At 40.4% G+C, this 21,253-nt stretch overlaps 1 protein-coding gene across 15 annotated transcripts in view; it reads right to left on the bottom strand.

Moving 5' to 3' along the window:
* The window catches only part of tns1b (tensin 1b), a 185,866-nt gene that overhangs the window by 22,417 nt on the left and 142,196 nt on the right, over positions 1-21,253 (bottom strand). For 10 of the 15 annotated variants that reach the window (XM_013911754.1, XM_013911760.1, XM_005736849.2 and 7 more), the window contains 8 exons: positions 20,599-20,663; positions 19,237-19,320; positions 18,525-18,637; positions 18,380-18,440; positions 17,179-17,254; positions 14,082-14,211; positions 13,803-13,868; positions 12,901-13,032 (listed from right to left, as the gene is read on the bottom strand). In XM_013911754.1, the coding sequence (XP_013767208.1) occupies positions 12,901-13,032; positions 13,803-13,868; positions 14,082-14,211; positions 17,179-17,254; positions 18,380-18,440; positions 18,525-18,637; positions 19,237-19,320; positions 20,599-20,663 (727 nt within the window). The remainder of the gene's footprint in view (positions 1-12,900; positions 13,033-13,802; positions 13,869-14,081; positions 14,212-17,178; positions 17,255-18,379; positions 18,441-18,524; positions 18,638-19,236; positions 19,321-20,598; positions 20,664-21,253) is intronic. The other 5 variants (XM_013911756.1, XM_013911767.1, XM_013911758.1 and 2 more) reach the window with 3 other exon arrangements.

Genomic DNA, 21,253 nt, shown 5'->3' with positions numbered 1-21,253 from the left:
ACACACACACACACACACACACACACTTACTTTTAATGCAACAGTCATGCCGATAAACATAGACATAAGTCATGAAAGAAGAGCCCTCCTCACTTTCTCCATTTCAGTGCCTTTATAATCACCTGCCCAGTAGCCAAATGTGACGCCAGCACAGCTAATTTGACATCCTCCCTGCCTCAGCTACACCACTTTAACAAGCTAACTCAAAGTTAAGTCACAGCCTTGTCAAAGGAAACGGCGGAAAGACCTTAGCAGGAGGTGGTTCCCCTACCTGTGTGAGCAGAGGATGAGAGTACAGTCCCAAACTAAGCTGGGAAAAGCCCTGCAGAGTTGCCCCCGGGGTGGGACATGAAGGATTACAGCAGGAGTTGGGGGAGTTGGTTTTGGCTACTGTTCCTGCTCCTCCTCTCTCTCCTGAATACCTCGCTGTCTGCATGGAGAGCGACTGCTGCTGTTGCTGGCTGCTCGGTGGCGCGCACTAGTCTAAAGGCTGCCTCTGCTATGTGTGCGCATGTGGGAGGTCTATCACAACAGGCTGGCTGACGGTTTATGTGAGAGGTGGAGGGTAAGGGGCCACTGAATTCCACTGTATAGCGTTTGATCAAATGACATCAGTCCCTTTAGGTTCTCTCTGAAATGTATGGCTTGTTATGAGTTATGGACATTTATATTCTAATACATAATATATTCCATGCCAGTTAATGTTATAAATAGAAGAGACAAGCTGAATAACATATTCAAACATCCAGTAATATACGTAGCCATATTCATGCACACACAGATGCCCATCCCTCAGTCCATCAGTGTTGAAAACACTCGTGTAATGGAAAGAGCTACAGTACATCGTCCAACAGTCATTTAACAAGCACTCTCAAAGCTAGGAAGCAGGGAGCAAACTCCACCCTGGTGCAGGCAGATGGAGAAAACAGAAAAGCGTAGTGGGTAAAAACAAAAAAACCCAGAAGAGCAAATGCTGATCTGATTTATGCAGTTACTGTCCAGCTAAAACAACAGATAAAGAGTGACGCAGATGAGTCACAGTAGCTGTTTGTTATATCTTCTAACCCCAACATGGGAAAAGTGTGTGGTGCATATCACCTAGCCATTTGTATTTATTAGCAAACTGGACAACCACTTTATTATTCGACAACATAATCTAGAATAATGGACAAAAATCACATGTGTCACTCTGACTGAAAATAAAAACATTATATATCCACATTTTAGGGCTATTCAGTGGAAGTTGGACTACTTTGAGTGGCAGATTGTCACCAGTTCCCATCTTCCTTCCTCATATCCTTCCTTCTGGTCTGTTCTTTGAGTAATGTTGATGATTGTACTGATTGCAATGACTCCAGCTGTTCCACTGTCACATCCAGTAAAAGCCCAGCATAGTCATCCCTCGGCTTGTGTCTTCACTTGAGACACGACGTGACTGATCGGCATGATTTGTACTACAGGAAATCTAATCTGTCACTTTACACTTGTGAGACTTTTCTTAGCGGAGCAGGACTATTTATGTTGAGGCTGCTTCTGTGTGTGCTGCTATGTCTGCTGTTTTCTTTTGGTTGAAGTGAACCAATGGGAGCCTCTACAAATAACCTTTGACAGGGCTCCTTCATTTGCTAAGAAAGGGCATGTGTACGTATGATGCTCCACACTGTGTGTGTCCACGCTGGTGTGTTTTTATATAATCCCTAGGAGGTAAATACTTGCTCAGTGATCCCGAACACAGTACTTGGAGGAGAATATCTGCAATCCAGACCTCGTAGCTTTAACTAATTATAACGCAGCAGGAGAGACTGGACCAAGTGTTACCAGTGTGGAATGACCAATTAGTCTACATCCGCTCCATTAGTGACAAGACTGAGTGTGACAAACACTTTATCATGTAATGCTTTAGGAAAAAGCAGGAGGCCAGCAACCAGACCAAACACAACAAAAACACCATCACCAAGAGATACAGTAGAGTCTACGATGTATAGTACTGTGCAAATGTCCTAGGCCTGTCCTCTTTTCTTCATGTTTTGCTTCTAAGAAGCTAGACATTCTTGTCATTTTTTAATGATCTTAATAGTAGTAGTAATACTAATAGTTGTCCAGGATTTTGGATGATATTTCAAAGTTTTTCTTTGGACATTGTTCCCAATCTTGAGTATATGAAAAATGCTGAAAAGATAACACAGTTTGACGAGTATAAAATTCTATGTTTGCGCCAACAAGGTAATTCAGAAAGAGACAAAATTGTAGCACATCTCGGGATGATGTGCAGTGTGTGTGTAAGAAATCTAAAGCAGATGAACAGTATCTGAAAATTGTGTTTCTAAGAAATAGGCTGATCCAATGAAGCCTCATCAGAAGTGGTCTCAGTGGCTGTGAAGAAGTCATTCTTAAAGAAGGGAAACGGGAAGAAAACGGCTTGGCAACAGTTTCATCTTTCAGAATGACAATGATTCCAAACACATTGCCAATGCAGTAAAAGCATTCCTAGATAGGAAGGCACACAGCGAAACACTATCAGTTATGGACTGGCCTCCCCAGAGCCCGAACCTCAAAATTATTGAAGCAGTTTGAGATCAAAAGATGGCCAACATCAAAAAAAGAGCTCTAAATGTCCTTCAAGAAGCCTCAAGAAGAATTCCTGAAGACTACTCAAAGAAAATACAAGAAAGCTGTCTAAGAGAGTTCAGGTTGTCTTGAAGAATTGACTTTCACCCCCGTTAGACCTGTACAAAATCTGTTTTTGCCTTAGATACAGTATTCCCATGTATGTTTGCACATTTCAGTACATTGCTTTATCTTTTTCTCCACTTTCTTCTGATAAGTATGTAGCTCAATATTTTTTACAGTACCATATAAAAACAGATAAATGGATAAAAGAAACTGAGAAGACTTGTAGCTAGAAAATGGTGTCAGATATTTTGAGGTTCTGTGGGCCAGATGGTGCAACTGTGTGACCTCCTAATCTCTGAACTCTGAGCTATGACCTTTGTGGCAATTGACCCTCCCTCTTACAGCATGTTTCTCCTCAAGCTTACAAGTATAAACATACATGTGGCCGTCTTGAGAGGAAAAAAAGTGTGTGTGTGTGTGTGTGTGTGTGTGTGTGTGTGTGTGTGTGTGTGTGTGGGCACTGCTGCCTAAACCAGACAGGATGGGGTAGTCCATGTTTTCTGACCCTAAAGGTTGCACTAATAAAAAGCAATGACAAAACGATTTGACAATATATTAGTATAGCCTGGTGCCGTTTTTGGTCAAAGTTAATGGCTTAACTATTGATTTGGCAACAAAGTCTACTTTTACTGTATGACTGGACTCAAGGACAGATTAAAGTAATACTGCGGTCTCGTAAATGATCTACACTCAAGAGGATTTTAGATGTCCTAGGGTGGATTAATTGGACTTGTGAAGACTAAAAAGAGTCAGTACAAGTTAATAAAGCTGACCTGGGACAAAAACAAAGCAGCATAGTGCTTGTCATGGTAGAAGAGTTGTTGTTGTTGTTGTTATTATTATTATTATGAAGAGATTGGATGCACATGTAAGCACAGTTTGGCTAATACCAACACTCACAGTTGCCAGTCAAATGTAAGTACAGCAACTTGTTCTTGCTAAATGAACACTTGCCTTGCAGCTCATTAAATATACATTAAAGATCACTGTGAATCAATCTGCGTAAGTGCAGATTCTCTGAGTTGGGGAAACAAAGAGCACGGTAATGGATGGTCTTTTCGAGTAGTCAGAAAAAAAACCTATCGATGACTTCAGACTGGCAAACACTGTCCTGATTACAGGTACTAATGTTTGTATTCCAAAAATAAACTTCAAAGATAAACATAAAGTACATTAGCATCAAAACATATTCATCTTATCTAACCCTATCCAGGTGTGCGGTAACCTGTAGCCAATGTTGGTCACACAGAGTAACTATATTTAGCACAAATACTACTAAAAACAAACCCAAAGGCACAGCCATAACCTACGCACGCCACAAGCTATAAATCAGCCCAACAGCTCATCCTCGCAGAGCATTATGTTTCATCCTGGATGAAGCTGTGTCTCAGGAAAAGTCATCAACGGTCGTTAGCAGTAGGGCTGCAAAAGGAAAAATCTTGAGGGCCAAATGAGGAGAGCGTCTGATGAGCTGGCTGCAGCTATCTTACTCCAGAGGTGAAGAGAAGCTTTGATGAGCTAACTCTTCATACCCATGGTCTGGACTTACTACAAAGACAGAACCGCAATATTTGCCTTAAAGCCTTGATAGTTTATGCAGATCTTCCTCAAAGCGTCTCCTGTCGGCTCTTGTTTTAGTCAACATCCTCATAAATTCTTCAGACAGAGACCGCTCTTGCTCCTAACTGATACTTCCTGCTATTAGAGCTGAGTCAATATGATTTTACATTGGGTTAAACTCTCAAGTACGTTCAGCCCAAAACAAAAACACCTCAGTTTATTGTGATAGTGACAGTGTCCCAAGTGACTGCTGTTGCTCTTTACTTTTTAAGACATGAGGCAAGAAGAGAAAAAGCAGGGCACCTACATTAAAAAAAAATTACCATAAAATTATGACCTTTTTTATTTTGGTGGTATTTCTTTAGCATACTACCCAGCAAAAATACCAGTTTTCAATTTTTTCACTGATTTTGATTTACAAATAACCCTGTAATTAGAATAGAACTTTATTGTCATTGCACATGCACAGGTACAGGGCAACGAAATGCAGTTTGCATCCATCCAGAAGTGCTTTAGTGATATAGATATATTACAATATATATTAGCAATAATATAGATATGTAAGTATATTACAGAAATGGGTCTATTATGGTATGTTATAATGTACACGGTATGAAGTATGTTGTGAGTATTCTATAACTTTAAGTATGTACAGGCTGTAGTACATACAGCCTGTACATACAGCCTAATTACAATCATAACAATCATAATCCATTATTTTGGCCTCCACGTTGTGTCACTAGCCACTTCTTTGGATCTATCCAGGATGGCAGAAGTAGTTACCGCTATTCCACATGCTTTTCAGAGGCGCCTCCAGAATTTTTGGCCAAAATTATCTCGGTGGGACAACAGGAAATTGTGAGGGACGTACAAATTGTATATGCAGGAATAAATAATAAGTTCATGTTTCAACTCATTATATGGTGTCCTCCTCTGTTTTGTGCTCATGTTTATTAAAATTATTACCAACATAGGACAGTCTTGTAAAGTTCCCCCCACCCCCGGTGGTGCCCCGATGCCATTCCTATCCGTGCCAGTCGGCAACCTACACAACCATTCTTTAGTGCAGCAGCAACAAAGCCACAGTCCCTCACTGGCTCCTTCCCTTTCTGGCTTTGTTTTGGTAAAAACTCATAAATCTGAGCTACTGCTATCAGGGACTGAATCTAGACAGTGATTGTGCCAAGATCTGCCCCTCAGGAATCCTAAACTATTGATAGCACTCAGATGAGAAGAGTGGAAGTTCCTTGATGTTAATATAACACTTTTTCCCCCTGGTGAAGTGAAAAATATTGTGTTCTGACAAAGACCAGGAAAAGTCAGTGAATAGACTTGTCTTTAGGCATCAAATCATAAGGCAGAGGAGAGGCCAATTATTCCCAGTGGAACTGAAATGAAAGTGAGATCTCCTGTGCTTTTACACCTCTGTGGCTCAAAAGAAGAGAAAAGCATGACCCACAGGAGAGTGTGCCAGGCATTTTGTGCTGCTCCGCCTATTTTCTCCTGAACTGGATTAAAAGAAAGGTTTGCTTTGAGATGAACATAGAACCATTGTGAGTGTGCAGCAGGTATTCCATCACCTATGTCGGGTCTGGGCATTCGACGTTCATTGGGGAACGAGGGGAGTCTTCTAGACACGACATTAGCTATTTCAAATGTGACATCCACAAGATGTCCAAGATGAGAGTGTTACTGCGTGTCCACTTACAGTGCAAAGACCTCAACAGCAGATAAAAGACAGATACAAAGAGGGCCCTGTGAGAAGAGTCTATGGAAAGTGATCATGATTAATTATGTCATGAACCTTCAGTGGCACTTTTAGCCAGATTAGCTGTGTAAAGATGGAGATGGAGAGAGAACAGGAGTGTCCGGTCACAGCTGGACTAAATCTGTGTCCATACGGACTTAACAAACCAGTCATTCATTCCCACACATTATGGAAAACCAGCATCCACTCTCTCAGGATAGCCGTATAGTACATAAACTGAGGTTTTCCTGTGGGGATTCAGCCTCTAAGTTAAGTGCACATAAAACATTCTAAAAATCTTAACTAAACCCTAAGCTCACGATGCTCTCTCTGTCACCTAGCAGATGTCCCTGTCCCTGTGCCCCTGTAGCCAGGGTCCAAACTGGGACACTCTACAACACAAGGCACTTGTTCTCTCTTTGTGTGCTGTGCAGTCTTAACTAGAGAGGCCTTTATTTTTCTGTCTTGGCTGTTACGCAATAGGAGCTGTGCAAAGTTTGGAGTCAAAGCAGCCTAATCCGCCCAAAGCCTTGGACCAGACTGAGGGATTGATAGCATGGAAGCCTGTTGCCAACACAAAAGGCCAGAGATTTGACCTCTGCACAGTTTGACACTGTCTCTGTGCTTCGAATGAGATCACATTTTTTATGGAGAAGTTGGATTTATTTATTTATTTTGCATCAGGGAAACGGTCATTAGAGTGGCTAAAATGTGGCATAAGCAGATGTTCAGGCCAAGTGATATGAGAAGAGGTGGACAGCTGCTGTTGAGACCGATAGCATTTAGGGCACTTTACAAAGACGTGTACACATTAGTCTCATTTCCATTTAGTTATAATACAATTCATCTGGAAAAACCTGGCTTCCATAAGAACATCTGCAGGAAAGAAAACTTGGGAATCCAACCCGGTGGAAATATGGGCCACAATGTTAGAAAGTCTCTAGAGCTGCTGAAGGACCAAGGACCAGAACTGTTCAAGGATTAATAAAGGGGTAATTATTAAGATTTCAGCAATATCACGTGTGATTCCAAAGAATAAAAAAGCAAGAAAAATTGTGACGCTGATATTTGAGTTTTTGAATTAAAGGGACAATTGATCATTTTAGTGTGAATTATCCAGTTCTGCAGATATCTGCAGATATCTATATATGGTGTACTCTTAATGTGCAGTGGAACTAAACAGCAATTTCCGTCATCAAAGTGACAAGAAAAGAAATTTGTTTTAAGTTCATTTCTTAGCCACCAGAAAACATCCAGTTTGTCCAAAAAAATTCCACAGATTCACACAGAAACTACTTTTTTTCTGCTGACTACACCTGTCAACCTTTACACTTTGCGGGAGGAACCGTGTGCCAGCCTGTGACTGGAGGCTTTTTAGCCAGACATTAATGGTGTCCCCCTGTGCGGGGCAGTGCTGGTAGCTTGCTTTATGATTCTTTTTGTAGCTGGATGTACATGACATAAAGAAAAGTTTTTCTTTATGTCATGTACATTTCAAGGAACAATTCAGAACAAAATATTCTAGACGGATAAACGGCACTGTAGGATGAAGGGAGGGGGAAATTGTTCATTTGTTTTGGCGATGAAGTGTCCCTTTAATATTTAGGTATTTCTTTGAGCTGAGAGAAACTGAAAAAATAGATGTGACTGGAATTTGAAGTGTCCTTTTCTATTTTCTGATTTATCCACAAAACAAAAGAAGAAACTGCATTCTTTTAGAACAAGTAACGGCTGCATGTCACAGTCTGGGCTAATTTATTGCTCACCTGGCCAACACACCATTTGAATCCCAGTCATCCGTATGAGCCCAAACATAGTCTCATAGCAGTGATATCATGCTGTTGCATCAACTTCCATTTCCACCAGACTTATGTAACTCTCCCAATCCCACCCCGCCCCAGTCTGTGGCTCACAAATACAGACTTAACTATAAAGCCCTCTCTATTGCTATAAGAAGTTACTAACAAATCGTCTGTGCCCACAGGGCAGGCACGATCCACCTCTGCTGGACTCCGAGCTGTTGGTCCGGGAACACACGTCTCTCCCTGTGACTAATGCGCATGGGATCAAGGAGGAAGCATTAACCTCCAGCAGAGAAAGTACAAAGCATACAGGGAAATGCTTATTTGGGCACTGGATAAAGTGCAACATTACAGCATCAGAAAAACACGCTTCTGCAGACAAATCAAGGACACTTGAGTCCTCTTGTTTCTAGAATTTGCTATAGTGTTTCAAAGCTTCCAGGCAAAACATGTAGTGTCACCCTTCATCTTGAGACATTATTGCACTCATACAGTTTTGCTGAGATGTGGGAACGCTACAATGTAACTGACCAGAGAAGAATGAGAAAATCTGTTTCAAGGATGCTCATCTCCCCCTCTTTTAAGTTCCATGATGATTTCTCCCAGTAGGAATCATTCATAGATTCCATAAATGGAGAGCCTAAAAACACACAACTTTCTGTTGTTGTGGAATAAAAGCATTTGTAAAAGATTAAACATCGTGAAGGAAACTTATGTTTTCCTTCACAAGGAAACTTATGTTTCCTTGTGAAGCTGAAGAACTAAGAAACATTAACAAATAGGTCACATGGTCAAGTGTTTGGATAATATATAACCTGAGGGCAATAAGTATCGTCAGGAACTGTGAAAATCAAATCTGTGATTGCCTTCAAATTTCCACGTTACTCACATGTGAGAGACGTCAAACTGCTGAATTAGTGACAACGTTTCACTCCGGAGTCACCCGAAGAGCAAACTGCACACAGGTTCGCGGCTGAACTCTTCAACAGCTATCAACGCTTGAAAAAAGGCGTCACGGTGAAGGGAAATTGAAGAAGCACCGGACACAAATTCACTGTGTAACTCTTAGAAAGTCTCTCTGCTAAGCAGCAGCGTGCACAAACCCACACTGACATTCTCTGTCACTCCTCCTCCTGCGAATGTGTGCACAAAAGAGCTTCACAGTTGAGCTGAAGAGTCCTGCCCTTAACTCCTCCGACTCCTCAGAGGACACGGGGGGAGAGAGAAAGTGAAGACTAAAAGGGCCAAAGTTTGGACCAAATGACTGAACTGCGGCTCACAAGCCTAGCGGAATATATGCAAAATGTTTTTCTGAGGCAAACCCTAATCACACTGGAATCCCTCTATTCCAACAACTTTTCATCCAACACTTTACTTAATAAACTGTTTTTTTAACTGTCTCGTAACAAAATATCTCTCTTCAGCCTCTGCTATTTTTTCTCTAGATACATCTCTCACGATTTCTTTTTCTCCTTATCAGTCATCTCTCCCTCCTTCTCTTTCCAGTTATTTCAGAAATATAGCAGGGTTGGCCAACTGAGGAGATGAGTACATAAGAGTAAACAAAAAAAAAAAACCAACGTCCGTCACACCGCAAAGGACTCTCAGTACAAAAATAAATAAACAATACAATCCACCCTTCACTGAAGCTGCGAGTTCAGGCTGTGCTGCACATCGGCTCCTCACACAGATTCCTGAAGTAACGAGACCGTTGCAGAGCAACAAGCTCGCAAAGAATTCAAGCAATGAGGAAAAAATCAAAAAAGTAAAGTATCAAGTCTCCCTGGGTTGGACAATACTCGTGATATGTTAGCCAGACAGCTAATGAATGAGCTAATGAATCATTGTGATGCAGCTAAAAAAAGTCACTTTTGACATGCCCTGCAATGCACCGTCTCTCAGTCTGATTTAGGTTGCGCTGTTTGACTTCTCTGACTATATTTTACCTAATCGTGAACACCAGGATACATCTGGAGACATTCACACAAACAAAGCTGTGGCTGAGAGCTCATGATGACCTGAATGAAGGGGTCAAAGTGTAAGATTAAAAGTTTTTCTCATCTTTTTCTTGGATCTTAGCGATGGCTGAGAATAGATAAACCCCAGTGTGGTCTTCGCAGCTCTGCATGCACAGCAGCTCCACCCATCTGCTGTTAAAACCTTCTGTTTTGCAAGGAGCAGCCAATCGAAAGGAAGCTGGCTCAAAGGAATGTGTCGTGGAAAGGAGAGGAGTTTAAATGGCTTGCTGTAGAGCAAAGATAAACTGAGGGTGCATTTGAATTATTCAAAGCCACTTTAGCAGGTTCCAGGAATAAAATATGGGGCTGTAAATGAGAATAATTCAAGAAATATAACCAGGAGACTCAGAACTTATTCCACCATGACTGAAATTTGACTGGCTGATTTGCATGGGCTGAACCACTGAAAGAAGGCAAAATGTACCTTAGTTATTGACATGCATGCTGTCCAAACTCATCATCCGATGAGAGACTGCCTTTCTAATATTTGACCATACTTTTTTTACTAGGCTATGAAGCAACACAAACTGTGTCCTGTCCAAACTCTCATTTACCACACACCTCTATAACACTGCATAACTAAGGGAATAAATAATGAAAGAAGGAAAAACTGAAGTCACAGTGCTGTAGGCTAGCACAGGAATTTGCATGGGAGTAATACCACAGATGACCGTTGACTTTATTACAAAGTATTAGAGGTCTACAGGTAATACTACTCATGTCTAAATCGGGCTTGTAATGTTATAGTTGTGTATAGTCAGTTGTGTAAGTGTTGTTTTGGATGTTGCTTGTTCTGCTGATGCAAGGTGCAGGCATGACAAGAATCCCTGAGCTAAAACTAACCCACAGCAGCTGAAACTGTTTTTATGCAATAAACATAATAAAAGTCAACATCAATCTTTGGAAACTAACAGCCACAGAGACACCACTTACCCAAAGTTGATCCCAGCAAAACATCAGCCCTATAATTTGAAGCTTTATGTAGTGCCCTAATAAGCTAAGGGTTCATGCAAGTAGCCTTGTGCTTTCCCAGCAGTGATCCCGACAGCGTGCAAACCCAACAACAACTCTTTTTCTTTCTAAGACTCGTGGAGATGTAAATCCAGAGCTATTTTTCCCTTCGGCTCTAAAAGTCACTCTTTCAAAGGAGTTAATTGCCTTTTCAGCACCAACAAGTGTGAAGCCAAAAAACAGTGGAAACACTTTGATTTATTGGAAACACTTTTTCCTATCTAGTCTGCGAATTATTTTTTTTCTTTAAAAGCTATTTCCACACTGAGCTCATTTGAAACCGTGCATCAGTCTGACGGTGCTGGCCGAGTAGTCACAGCACAAAAGGCTATTTAGGGATCACCTTTGAAGTCTTATCGACTACTTCAAACTCGAGTGGCTAAAAAAACAACGTGTGGGTGTGTGTGTGTTCCACATGTGCAGATGCTTACTTATATCATGCGCGCGAGTCTGTGATCTCATTAAATTCTAATTCAGATTTGACCACAGTATCATCATCAGATGACAGAAGGCAAGATGAGACAGACGGCTTGGACCGGACTGGTCTGGACACACAGATAATTTACACACACACCTTCACTGAAACAGAGTGAGCGGAGACTTACACCTGTTCTATTTTAGTAGGGCCTATTTCAAGCTGCCGCCAAGTGTTGGGTAGACACTTTATGAGCAGTGATAGAAGGAAGCCAATTGACCTCTGACCTTTAACTATTTGGGCAGCTAATAAAAAAATGCTGGAATGTTGTATAAAATGTTAGTTAAAAGTAAAAGATCTTTTTTTTTTTTAGGATTTTTTAAATATATATGGTAATTTTAAATTTGATTCCAGCAACATGTTTCTTCTTTTAACCACACTAAGTTAGAGTTTTAGAACTGTGGAGACCATGTGCTGTAGTTCCGACAGTCAAATGCTCTGCTATTATTGCTCAAGATTGGATTGTGGCTGTTCAGCAGTCCAGGACCTGCTTTTGTTACACACCACATGGACAGAAGTTCTGGCCCGCCTACACAGTACACCTACAGGAGCTGCCACGAAGCTCCCGGAAACAGTTTTTATGCTGATATTAATGAAAGAGAAGATTTTGAACTACTAACCTACATTCTGAGTCAGCAGAATGTTGGTGACTTTTATACACGATGATGTTCCTCGGCATGTGGCGACTCCACTCTATACCTTTACATGGTCTTTCGCTTCCTGGTTAAGTTGCTATGTCTCTTAAACGCTTCCACATTGGAATAATATTGCTTACAGCTGAGCCCTGCTATTTAAAACATGCAGAAAGTGATTTGGTATTGTCTTGCTGAAGTATGCAAGGGCTTCTTTGAAAAAGACACCACATGCATGGAAGCATATGTTGCTCCACATCGTTCTGCTTTAACTGGGACCCCAACAGATAACAAGCTGGATGGTTCCTCCTCTCTTTGAAGGACTTGGCGTTCTTGGGGTTTTTTGTTGTTTGTTAAATCCGAGACAAACCCATCTAACGTATGGTGCTGTTTCTAAGGGCGTAACATTGCTTCCTTTTTTGGGTGGCATAGAAAGCAGCACTTTGGTCACAGAGTGACCACGGCTCCCTCAAAAGGAAGCTTCTGTCCATGCCTGTGGCTGAACCAAGGAATGTCTCACACTGTGCTCTGGAAAGCGGTTGAGTTCGGTCCCAAGGGGCCCTCGGTTTCTCTGTGGTGATAATTTCACCACAAATGAATTCAGCGGTAGCGATGCCTCTCCTTCCTTTCAAAATACAATCCAACATTTACATTTACAACCTAAAAACTTGGTAATGCAATTTTGGGGTTATTTTTGGTATTTGTAGAGCAAAGTTTTGTAGGGCAAAATGTCTGAATGGAAAAGATCTGAATGTGTCCTCTGTATCTGTACGGTGGGTTCGGCACATGATTTAGTCCATGACTTCAATAATCCACACAGTTAAAAATAAATTAGAAAATTGTGTAAGAAAATTATTCCATAAATCTCACATGAAATCTGACTGAGAACTATCATATGGCACATCTATAAAGAGTCAGTGGATCTGATGCATTGTAACACCTGAATTCTACACGGTAAAGTTTGAAGGATAAGCATTCCTACCATTTTCACCTTCTGTGGTGTCCTCGCAGTTCTGATTGAAGTTTTCGTAGGAGTCCCAGCGGATCAGGGGATCTTGAGTGTTGTAGTCGACTGAGACACTCGGCCCGTTCTCCAGGTGGTCCACACCTTGACCAGAAGTACAAAGAGGCAGAGCAGAAAATGTGAATGTCTTTACATCCGGAAAAGGGAAAAGCTATTTTTATCAGAATAAAGGGAAAAAAAATTGAGATTCAGAATTCATATTGAGATAATTGTTTTCCCTATTCGATTACATTCAAGACCCTGCGCTAAACTGACAAGCTTTTTTTTTATTTTTTCTTTTCTTTAAACCTGGCTGGATTCTTTTGCTGCATGCTATCACCCCGTCTCACTTTTCTACCTGAAACCGTAAACTACACATGGAAGATGGACTGGTCTGGTGGTTGCTCTTGGTGAGCCTGTTTCTGCTGGAGGTTTCTTCCTGTTACCAGGGATTTGTTTTCTTCCCACTGTCACCAAGTTACTGTTCCTCAAGGATCATCATGTTGTTGGAGTTTTCTCTCTAACACTGAAGGATCTGCATCTTGAGGCAAGGTGACAGTTATTGTAAATTAAGACAATATAAGTAAAACTCTGCTGAGCTGAGCTGGACTGGACTAACAACAGTCTGGCAACCTGTCCGAATTGTACCCCACGTTGCACCCTTTGACAGGTGGAATAGGCACCAGCCCCAACGCAACCCAGAATTAGATAAGCACTAGAAGAGAGATGGATGGTTCCATTTACAGTTCAGTGGAGTCACTGTTGTATGGGGCGTATAGGAGTGAGCTAATTTTCTCAGTCATGCCAATTATGTATAAGAGTGTAGTATGGTTATGGAAAATGCTTAGTATGGCCATAAGACCCAACACATTGATCCTTACCATGTATTTTCTCTGGTCCAAAGGAGAAAATAAACTCCACTTTTCCATATTCTGGAAATCTATCATCTGCAAAGAAAAAAATAAAAAAATAAATAGAGAGAGTTTTCTCTTTATATCTAAAGATGCATATATTGTTACACTAGAAAACACATGCAGTTTTTAAAGATTATACGCCCATTCAGATGTTCAGGTTTTACTTACTAATAGGTATAAGTTCATTGTTTGCAGGAGCATTATAATGCTGTTGTCAGTAGTATTTCAGAGTTGCAAGTCTTTTACCTTTGAATGTGTCATCTAGCTCATCTTTCCCAAAGACAATCCCCAGGTCGTGAACAGCGCAGGTGTGGAATTGTACCCGGAAGATCACGTCTCGGCATGGGCTGCGGTAGCGTTTGTGGTAGCACTTAAGCTGCAGGGCGATTAAAAAAGAAAAAAGGCTAATTTGCAAGTGCATAAATCTCTTTTAGCAGATCATAACTGGGTGTCATACCAAACAAGCAAAAGTAATGCTTCTTTATTAATAATTTATAATAAAATAATATTTTTATAATATATAAAAATACTGTTTCACAGGATTCAATTCACAGGATTTTAACTGAGTGTAAGCAAAGAGACACAGCAGCCTGATTCCCTGCTGGCTCAGGTTTACTGTTTTTTTTTTGTAGCTCTATGTTTATTTTATTTTAGTTTTTTATCTGTTTCCCTTGTAATGGAAGGACCATCCACAAACATTATTATCCAAACTGGTTTTCCAAATACAGCAGCTTTAAGAGTAATGTTAAAACCACACTGAGGAAAATCGGCTCTCTCCCTCCTGCTGTTTCCTGACTGGCAGCCTTTTTTTTTTTTTTTAAAACAAGGCCTCATTTTTACGTTCACTGAAAGAAACCAAAGAACTGTAATCATTCCTTACTGTGGATGTAAAGAATAATAAAACTGACAAACAGATTATTGCATATAGACAAAGAAATTAAAAAGAATTCAGCTGCAGCTAAAATTAACGATTTTTGCTAAAGGACTGACTGACTCGACTTTCTGACTGTGGGGTTAACCATAAAACCAAAACGTTTAGGACTGAGGAATAAAAGTAAAATATCCTCTGGTTTTGTGCAGCTTTTTGGGATATCGTAAAGGTCCTGCTGAGTGGTCCATTACCGCTGCTGAGTCAAGTTTAATTACAAAATATTATTCTGCTAATTTTATGCTAACATGCCTTCAGGGCTCGACCAATTTTCATTTTTAGGTAGAGGCTTTAAACATCCCAAAATTGTTCTTCCCTCATTTGTGAAAAGGTTATTTTTAATTTGCTATTTCCCAAAATGTCAAAGAGTTTGACATTTTGGGAAACTGGCTTATTTGCTTTCTTGCTGATAGTGAGAGAGGCAAAGGGATCAGCTAGTGCCAGGAGATGGTTAGCTTAGCCTAGCATAAAAACAGGGAGGGTTAGCTTAGTTCTTTCTGAGGGTTAAAAAAGCCATATATAATAATCAATATTAAAACTCAAGAAATTTTTTATCATAATGACTGTATTTCTTCTTTCATGTGTATAAAAGGCTCATATTTGCACTGAAAAGTCTCTGTACACAGAGACTAGCAAACTTTTTCTAAAAGCAAACGTTTTTTACATTTAGTTTTGTTCCTGTACCCTCATGACACTCTGCAGGCCTATGATTCTTTTCTCTTTCAGCAATTCTGTTATAGATTTGCTACTGTGCTTGAGATCATTGTCCTGTTGCATGACCCATTTTCAGTCAACTTTTTGCTACCGGACAGATGGCCTCAGATTGCCACTGCAAAGTGTCCAGGTCCTGTGGTTATAAAACAAGCCAAATCATCACCCCTCCACCACCATGCTGACAGTATGAGGAATGTATGAGAGGTGTTGTGCAGACATGCTGAGTGGTCATATTGTCTGAGTGGCAAGTGGTCATATTGGTTGACGATCAGTTAATCAAATGTGCAGCTGGCTGTTATTTACCTTCTTAATTCAGATGGAAGCAGTGATATTAGTCCTGCTAAAATTTACTGTACATGTCAATGACCTTTAGCAGTGCCAAGAGGTGGATTTTGTTACACTAGGGCAGACACTTTTTTACTAATGCAGTTTATGTTAATGTAACCATCTGCTGCTCATTAAAGAGTGGCTTCCATCTTCTCCATTCTCCAAGAAAGCCACTAAAGATTTTCCCAAAATGTTGAAATGGCCTAACTTGTTATGGTCTTTTAGGTTTAAAGTTTCATTATAAACCCAAATGCAAACTTTAAAAAGATCATTAAAACAATTAACAAACCAATGCGAGGTTCTTCTCTGCAATTATCTTTAATCTGACCAATTAGATATACAAAACCATCACAGTTAAAAATGCAGGAGCACTCTGTGCTAATGTCTCCTCAGGCAGCAGTTCAAATTTTCCCTGTTATTTGAAAAATAACAAGCATCAGCAAGCAGTGTCTCAGCCTGACGGTGCATTCAGCAGAATCCATTAGTCTGTGTTAAATAAAGGATGAGATATGAGTTCAGCTTTGAAGGCCAAAACAGCCTCAGGTACAAACTAAGTGCTCACTTTCTAATTCTTCATGCTGACATTATGAGCCCCGAGAACATCCCATAGATAACATTATGGCTCAATTGACAGCAGAAGCAGAAACGTTGCTGATGTGTGGAGTTTTTCTATAGGCAAAAGAAAACCAGCGGCTCTCACAGGTGCTGCTAAACTGAGGATCTTTCAGGAATGATTTCATAAAAATTCCCTGAATCTCCCTGAGAGAGTTGCAGGGATAGGTCTCACATGAGACTTTGTTTGAAATGATTATGTCCTGTTATAGCGATACCTCATGTATCCTTAAATGCTGTTTTAAAGGAAGTACACGGCCTTTTTCACGTCATAGTTTCCAGCAACATATTGTGTGCTAATGAGGGCCTATAAACCGAGGTATAGGACTCAGTCCAACTGTCTTTTCCCAAGTTTTTACAGCCCCATTTCATCTGTAAATGGCTACTATAAACTGCTGCAGCACATGCATTCAGTGCATTAAGCCAACGTTCAATTGGAAACACACACAGGATTCCCTCATTATTATTATCCAATAAAAAAATCTGAATATCCTGCATGTATTTTACCCTTATCATTTGGTATCCATATATTTTTCCCTTTTCCTCTGGCAGAGGTAAAACAATAAACATTCAGTGTTACTGGCTTCACACACTGAGCTTAGCCAGTGATAAAATGTTGAGATTTGGTTTCTTTGTTTTGCAGTTAAAATCCACGGAAGCCAAATGATTTAAATTTTACAAACAGCTGAAAGATTACTGAGGGTTTTTATCAGTCTATATTGTACAGTACTAGCTTCTGGGGTATGTCTCTGCTGTTCTTACCAGGATGTCCCCCTTCAGAAGGAGGCCAGGTTCAATGGTGATGCAGATGCTGGTCTGGCTGTCACCCTGGACATTACTGCAGAGAAATAAAAACACAACATGTCACATGACAGGCCCGCTTTTATCATTCTTGCTGTGGAAATCATGACAGCAAGTCCACTGCACCAGCTTTTGTTTCTGATGCTACTTCCCTGGATAAAACCATGTGCCAACAACAATCACCCTTTTTTTCCCCACTTTAACAGTGGCCTTCACAGAGCGTAGCCCGTGGTGTTTTGGGGTATTAGTGCCTGTCTGATTGTATTGTTGGGAAAGAAGGATCAAAGGGAGGAGAGTGCCAAAAGGGAGCATGTGAGAGAAAGTGAAGAGGAATGTGATTTCACCAAAGCTTTAAAGAGTATGGAAATGTGTCTGCACTGATTGTTTCACAGGAAATGTAGCGTCATTGTGCAACCATCACCAGGCTTTGTTGTTTTGAATAAGAAGAGCAGTAACAGTGAAAAGACCAAAGAGTTTAAAACTGAACTAAGAAATATTGGATCCAATGACCATTTCAGATGACGAGATCATTGAGTCAGAATATATATTGATTAATCATAGTTGCTGTCGTTTTACAAGGTAATGTTATGGTTGTTATTCCTAAACAACCTTAATTCAATACTTTTGCTCAACCTTTGAATCAAAGTTGAAAGTCCTAAATAATAATGTTTCCAAACAAGGTGTAAATGCAGAATGTGTGCCTGCCTCACCTCTCAGAGGACAGTACAGCTTTCCCTGCCTTTTTCCTAACCTCCCCTCTTTCCAAAAACAACAACAGAGAGCCACAGAATCCTTTCTTTCCTGTCTGGCCCTGAGAACCAACAGGGTCCTGTGGCATGAAAACCCTGCAGGCGTCCACACAGATGCCTGTCTGCCTCTTTCATTGGTTCTCCAGTCACCAATAACATTAGACGTGATTACGGGATCTAAAGTGGGGAAACAAGAACCTACAGCTGGGGAGGCTAGCTAAATACAATAATGTGGGCCGAGTGAGAACTCTAAACTGGAGAGAGGGGTGCTGTGGGTGTATATCAGGGGGCAGGGGGGAGTAAGAGGAGAGGCAATAAAGGAAAATCAGCGTTTTTATTATTGAGCCATTACGAGCTCGCTATCCCTGGAATCTTGTAAAAGCAGTTGAGTGTGACTGCTTTTTAAGACTTACTAGATCCCAGATGTGTAGATGGGCTGCATGGCCTGGTAGATTTTGAGAAAAGGACGACAACCTGGGACATAAAAAATGCATTTAAGAAAGGGGCTCAAAGCTAAATTATGCGTGGTATATGTGTGTGTGTGTGAGAGATACTCGCCTCCCTTGGACTCAAAGTTGGGGATGCCGTGCATGATGACGTGATGGAGGAACAGCGGCTTGTTGTTGATCTTGATGTGTCCGGACAGCAAGCCGCTAAAGTACTCCACATACCTGAGTGAACAGAGGGAGAGAAGCAGCGGGGATTAAAGTGATGCCCAGTGTTTGACCACTAAAGGATGAACATGTAATCCAAGACACAAGCTTTCACTTTGACCTTTAGCTTGTCAGTCATGTCAAAGGAGCCAAAAAACTTCATGCATCAAATGGTTTAAAGTGGCACTAATCACAAACTATATTTACTGAGACAGATCCAAAGACAACTGCCACCCAACTCTGCATGTTCAGCCAATTATGAATCTTTGATTTTGGTTATCTGCCAACCAACGAACACAACTATGAATCCACCACAGAGGATCTTATAGCAGCTAAAAAGCCTTTCTTTAAAAAATTAGTGGCGAATAAGACTGACCAAAATTCATAACAGGGCAGAAATGCGACTCCAAATGAAAATGAATCTTAACAAATCTCAATCTCAAAGTCTACGCGTGCAAACGATTCTTGAAAGTTCACACTTTGTTTGTGGTTCCTTCTACTGCCCCCCGGAGGCCATTAAAATCAATTAATGCGGCTTTAAAAATGTAGTGAAGTGACACAAGGGAGAGAGTTCACTCAGGGGTCAAACTTGAAACAACATTGGAGGGAAGACTGACCTTTTCTGAGATGGCTGACCCACAGGAAGCACTTTGTCTTCATAGAAGCGTTTCATGGCAAACCTGTCCAGAGCCTGGTCGGCACTGCATTTTGAAATAAAGTTTTGTTAGAGAACATTTTCTAGTCCATTTCCATTTCAGTATTTCTGGAATGTTTTTTTTTAATGTTTTTTTTTCCTTTATTTAACTGGGAATTCCTTTGATACAAAAAGCTCTCAGGGGGAAAAAAGGCAGCCGTAAGGTTGCAAAAATTAGAAAGTTGAAAATAACAAAAACAGACATGAGTAAAAAAACAATGAAGATCAAAATAAGCAGTGAATGCAACACAAAGTTCAGCTTAGAAAGTTACTAGTTTTCTATGAATAAACTTTTTTTTAAATTCCTACAAGTCATGATTTGAATAAATTAGAAAAAAAGAAAATATGCCACATAAATGACCCCTGTAGAGTATTAGCTTGATAACTAGAGGAGAGAAAAGCAGAAGTAACCACAGTAGGTCTATTCATGATTTGTTAGAGATCAGAACAATGTGCAGCTGTTGGAAATGTGGATATCTTAGAATAAGTAAGACAACAAATAAAAGAATGTCATTAATACATTTTTCTTGTTTTTTCCTTCAGTGTACTATGCTATACGTCCCACAAGAAACTAATGACAGCTGTTCTACTTAACCTCAATGCAAAGAGTCAATCAAAAGCTTTGACCATAAATCAACTTTTCCCTGCACATCTGGCACATCACAATTTCACAGTTGTTTTCTGTTTGAAGCTCCTTTACCTTAGCCTGCAGGATAATGGAATAACAAAGGAGCCTGACAGCTGTGCAGGAAAGTACGACGTTTTTGGGATTTTTTTATGACCAATCGTGTCATTTTAAAAACAACGTTGATTCGTGCTCATCTGGTTGTTTCTTTACGAGGAGGTCATTCTGTTAGTGGTCCTATCTAAGAAACAAAGCCAACACAGAAAACGAAAAGCAGCTCACTTATAATCTGAGTCGCATGATGCGGTGTCTCTTAGAACTTAACTCACTTTAGCTCACTTTTATAATTATGACATCAGGAACTGTTCTTTTGATTTACCAGAATTAAACTGGTGGTCTTCAGTCTCATGTTCTAACCCCCCTCCTTCTGCCTCATCACATCTTTAACTGTACTTCAGATGTGGGCTTCAAACCTGTGAACAATGCAGGCTTATTGAGTTTTTCCTCTTAAGCCTGTCCTCATGTAACCCCCCCTCCCCCTTGTTTTCCAAAAATGCCAGATTTCATCTTCACGCCTTCTCTTTCTGACTTTCACTCCACTTTTTAAGTGGCCGGGACATGTGACTTTAGCTCCAGCTGCAGCTGGGATCAGAGACCTACCTGGCAGATATGTTGCTGTAATGCATGTAAGCCGCCACCACCACTCCTGTTCTGCCTCGATTGCCCTGAAAAGACATCAGTCAAGCACAAGTAAGCTAATTTTATCTTCATCTCATGATGGTCAAGCATGCAGAAAACAATATTGTTATGGATTTCTTCTCTAGGTATTTCAGGCACTAACTGTGTAATGTCCAAATATGTTTAATGGTTATTTTAGTCATGTAGAATATAACAAAAGACATAAAATTAATTCAAAGTTCAAAAGAAGCAAAGAGGTACAGATATCATTCCCAGGTTAATGATAGCCATCAAATTTACACAATAAGGACCAAATGACCCTTATTTTTACAGGAACTGCAACATTATTTAGTATCACGTTAGATAGGGTTGTTCTCTTTTTAAAAGTAATTTTATTTTTGTTAAATTTCAAGAAGGGCATGTCCTTATTTACAGTTCAGTTCCACCACAGGGTGCTCCACTTACACTGAGGTCCAGAAATACTTGAAGAAAGAAAATCTGTTGTAGTTTTGGAAATTTAGGTGTGACTGTGTGTTAAAACGTCTGAAATTCCTAAATACTTGTGCAATACTTTTGTTAGACACCTTGAATTAAAGCTGAAGGTGTGCACATACAAAGTATGATATATGCACTGTTG

Source organism: Pundamilia nyererei, unplaced genomic scaffold (assembly GCF_000239375.1).
Source record: "Pundamilia nyererei isolate P.nyererei 1_Seehausen unplaced genomic scaffold, PunNye1.0 scaffold00071, whole genome shotgun sequence".
NCBI lineage: Eukaryota > Metazoa > Chordata > Actinopteri > Cichliformes > Cichlidae > Pundamilia > Pundamilia nyererei.
The sequence above is the reverse complement of the archived record's forward strand: the minus strand, read 5'-3'. Positions and strand labels throughout refer to the sequence as shown.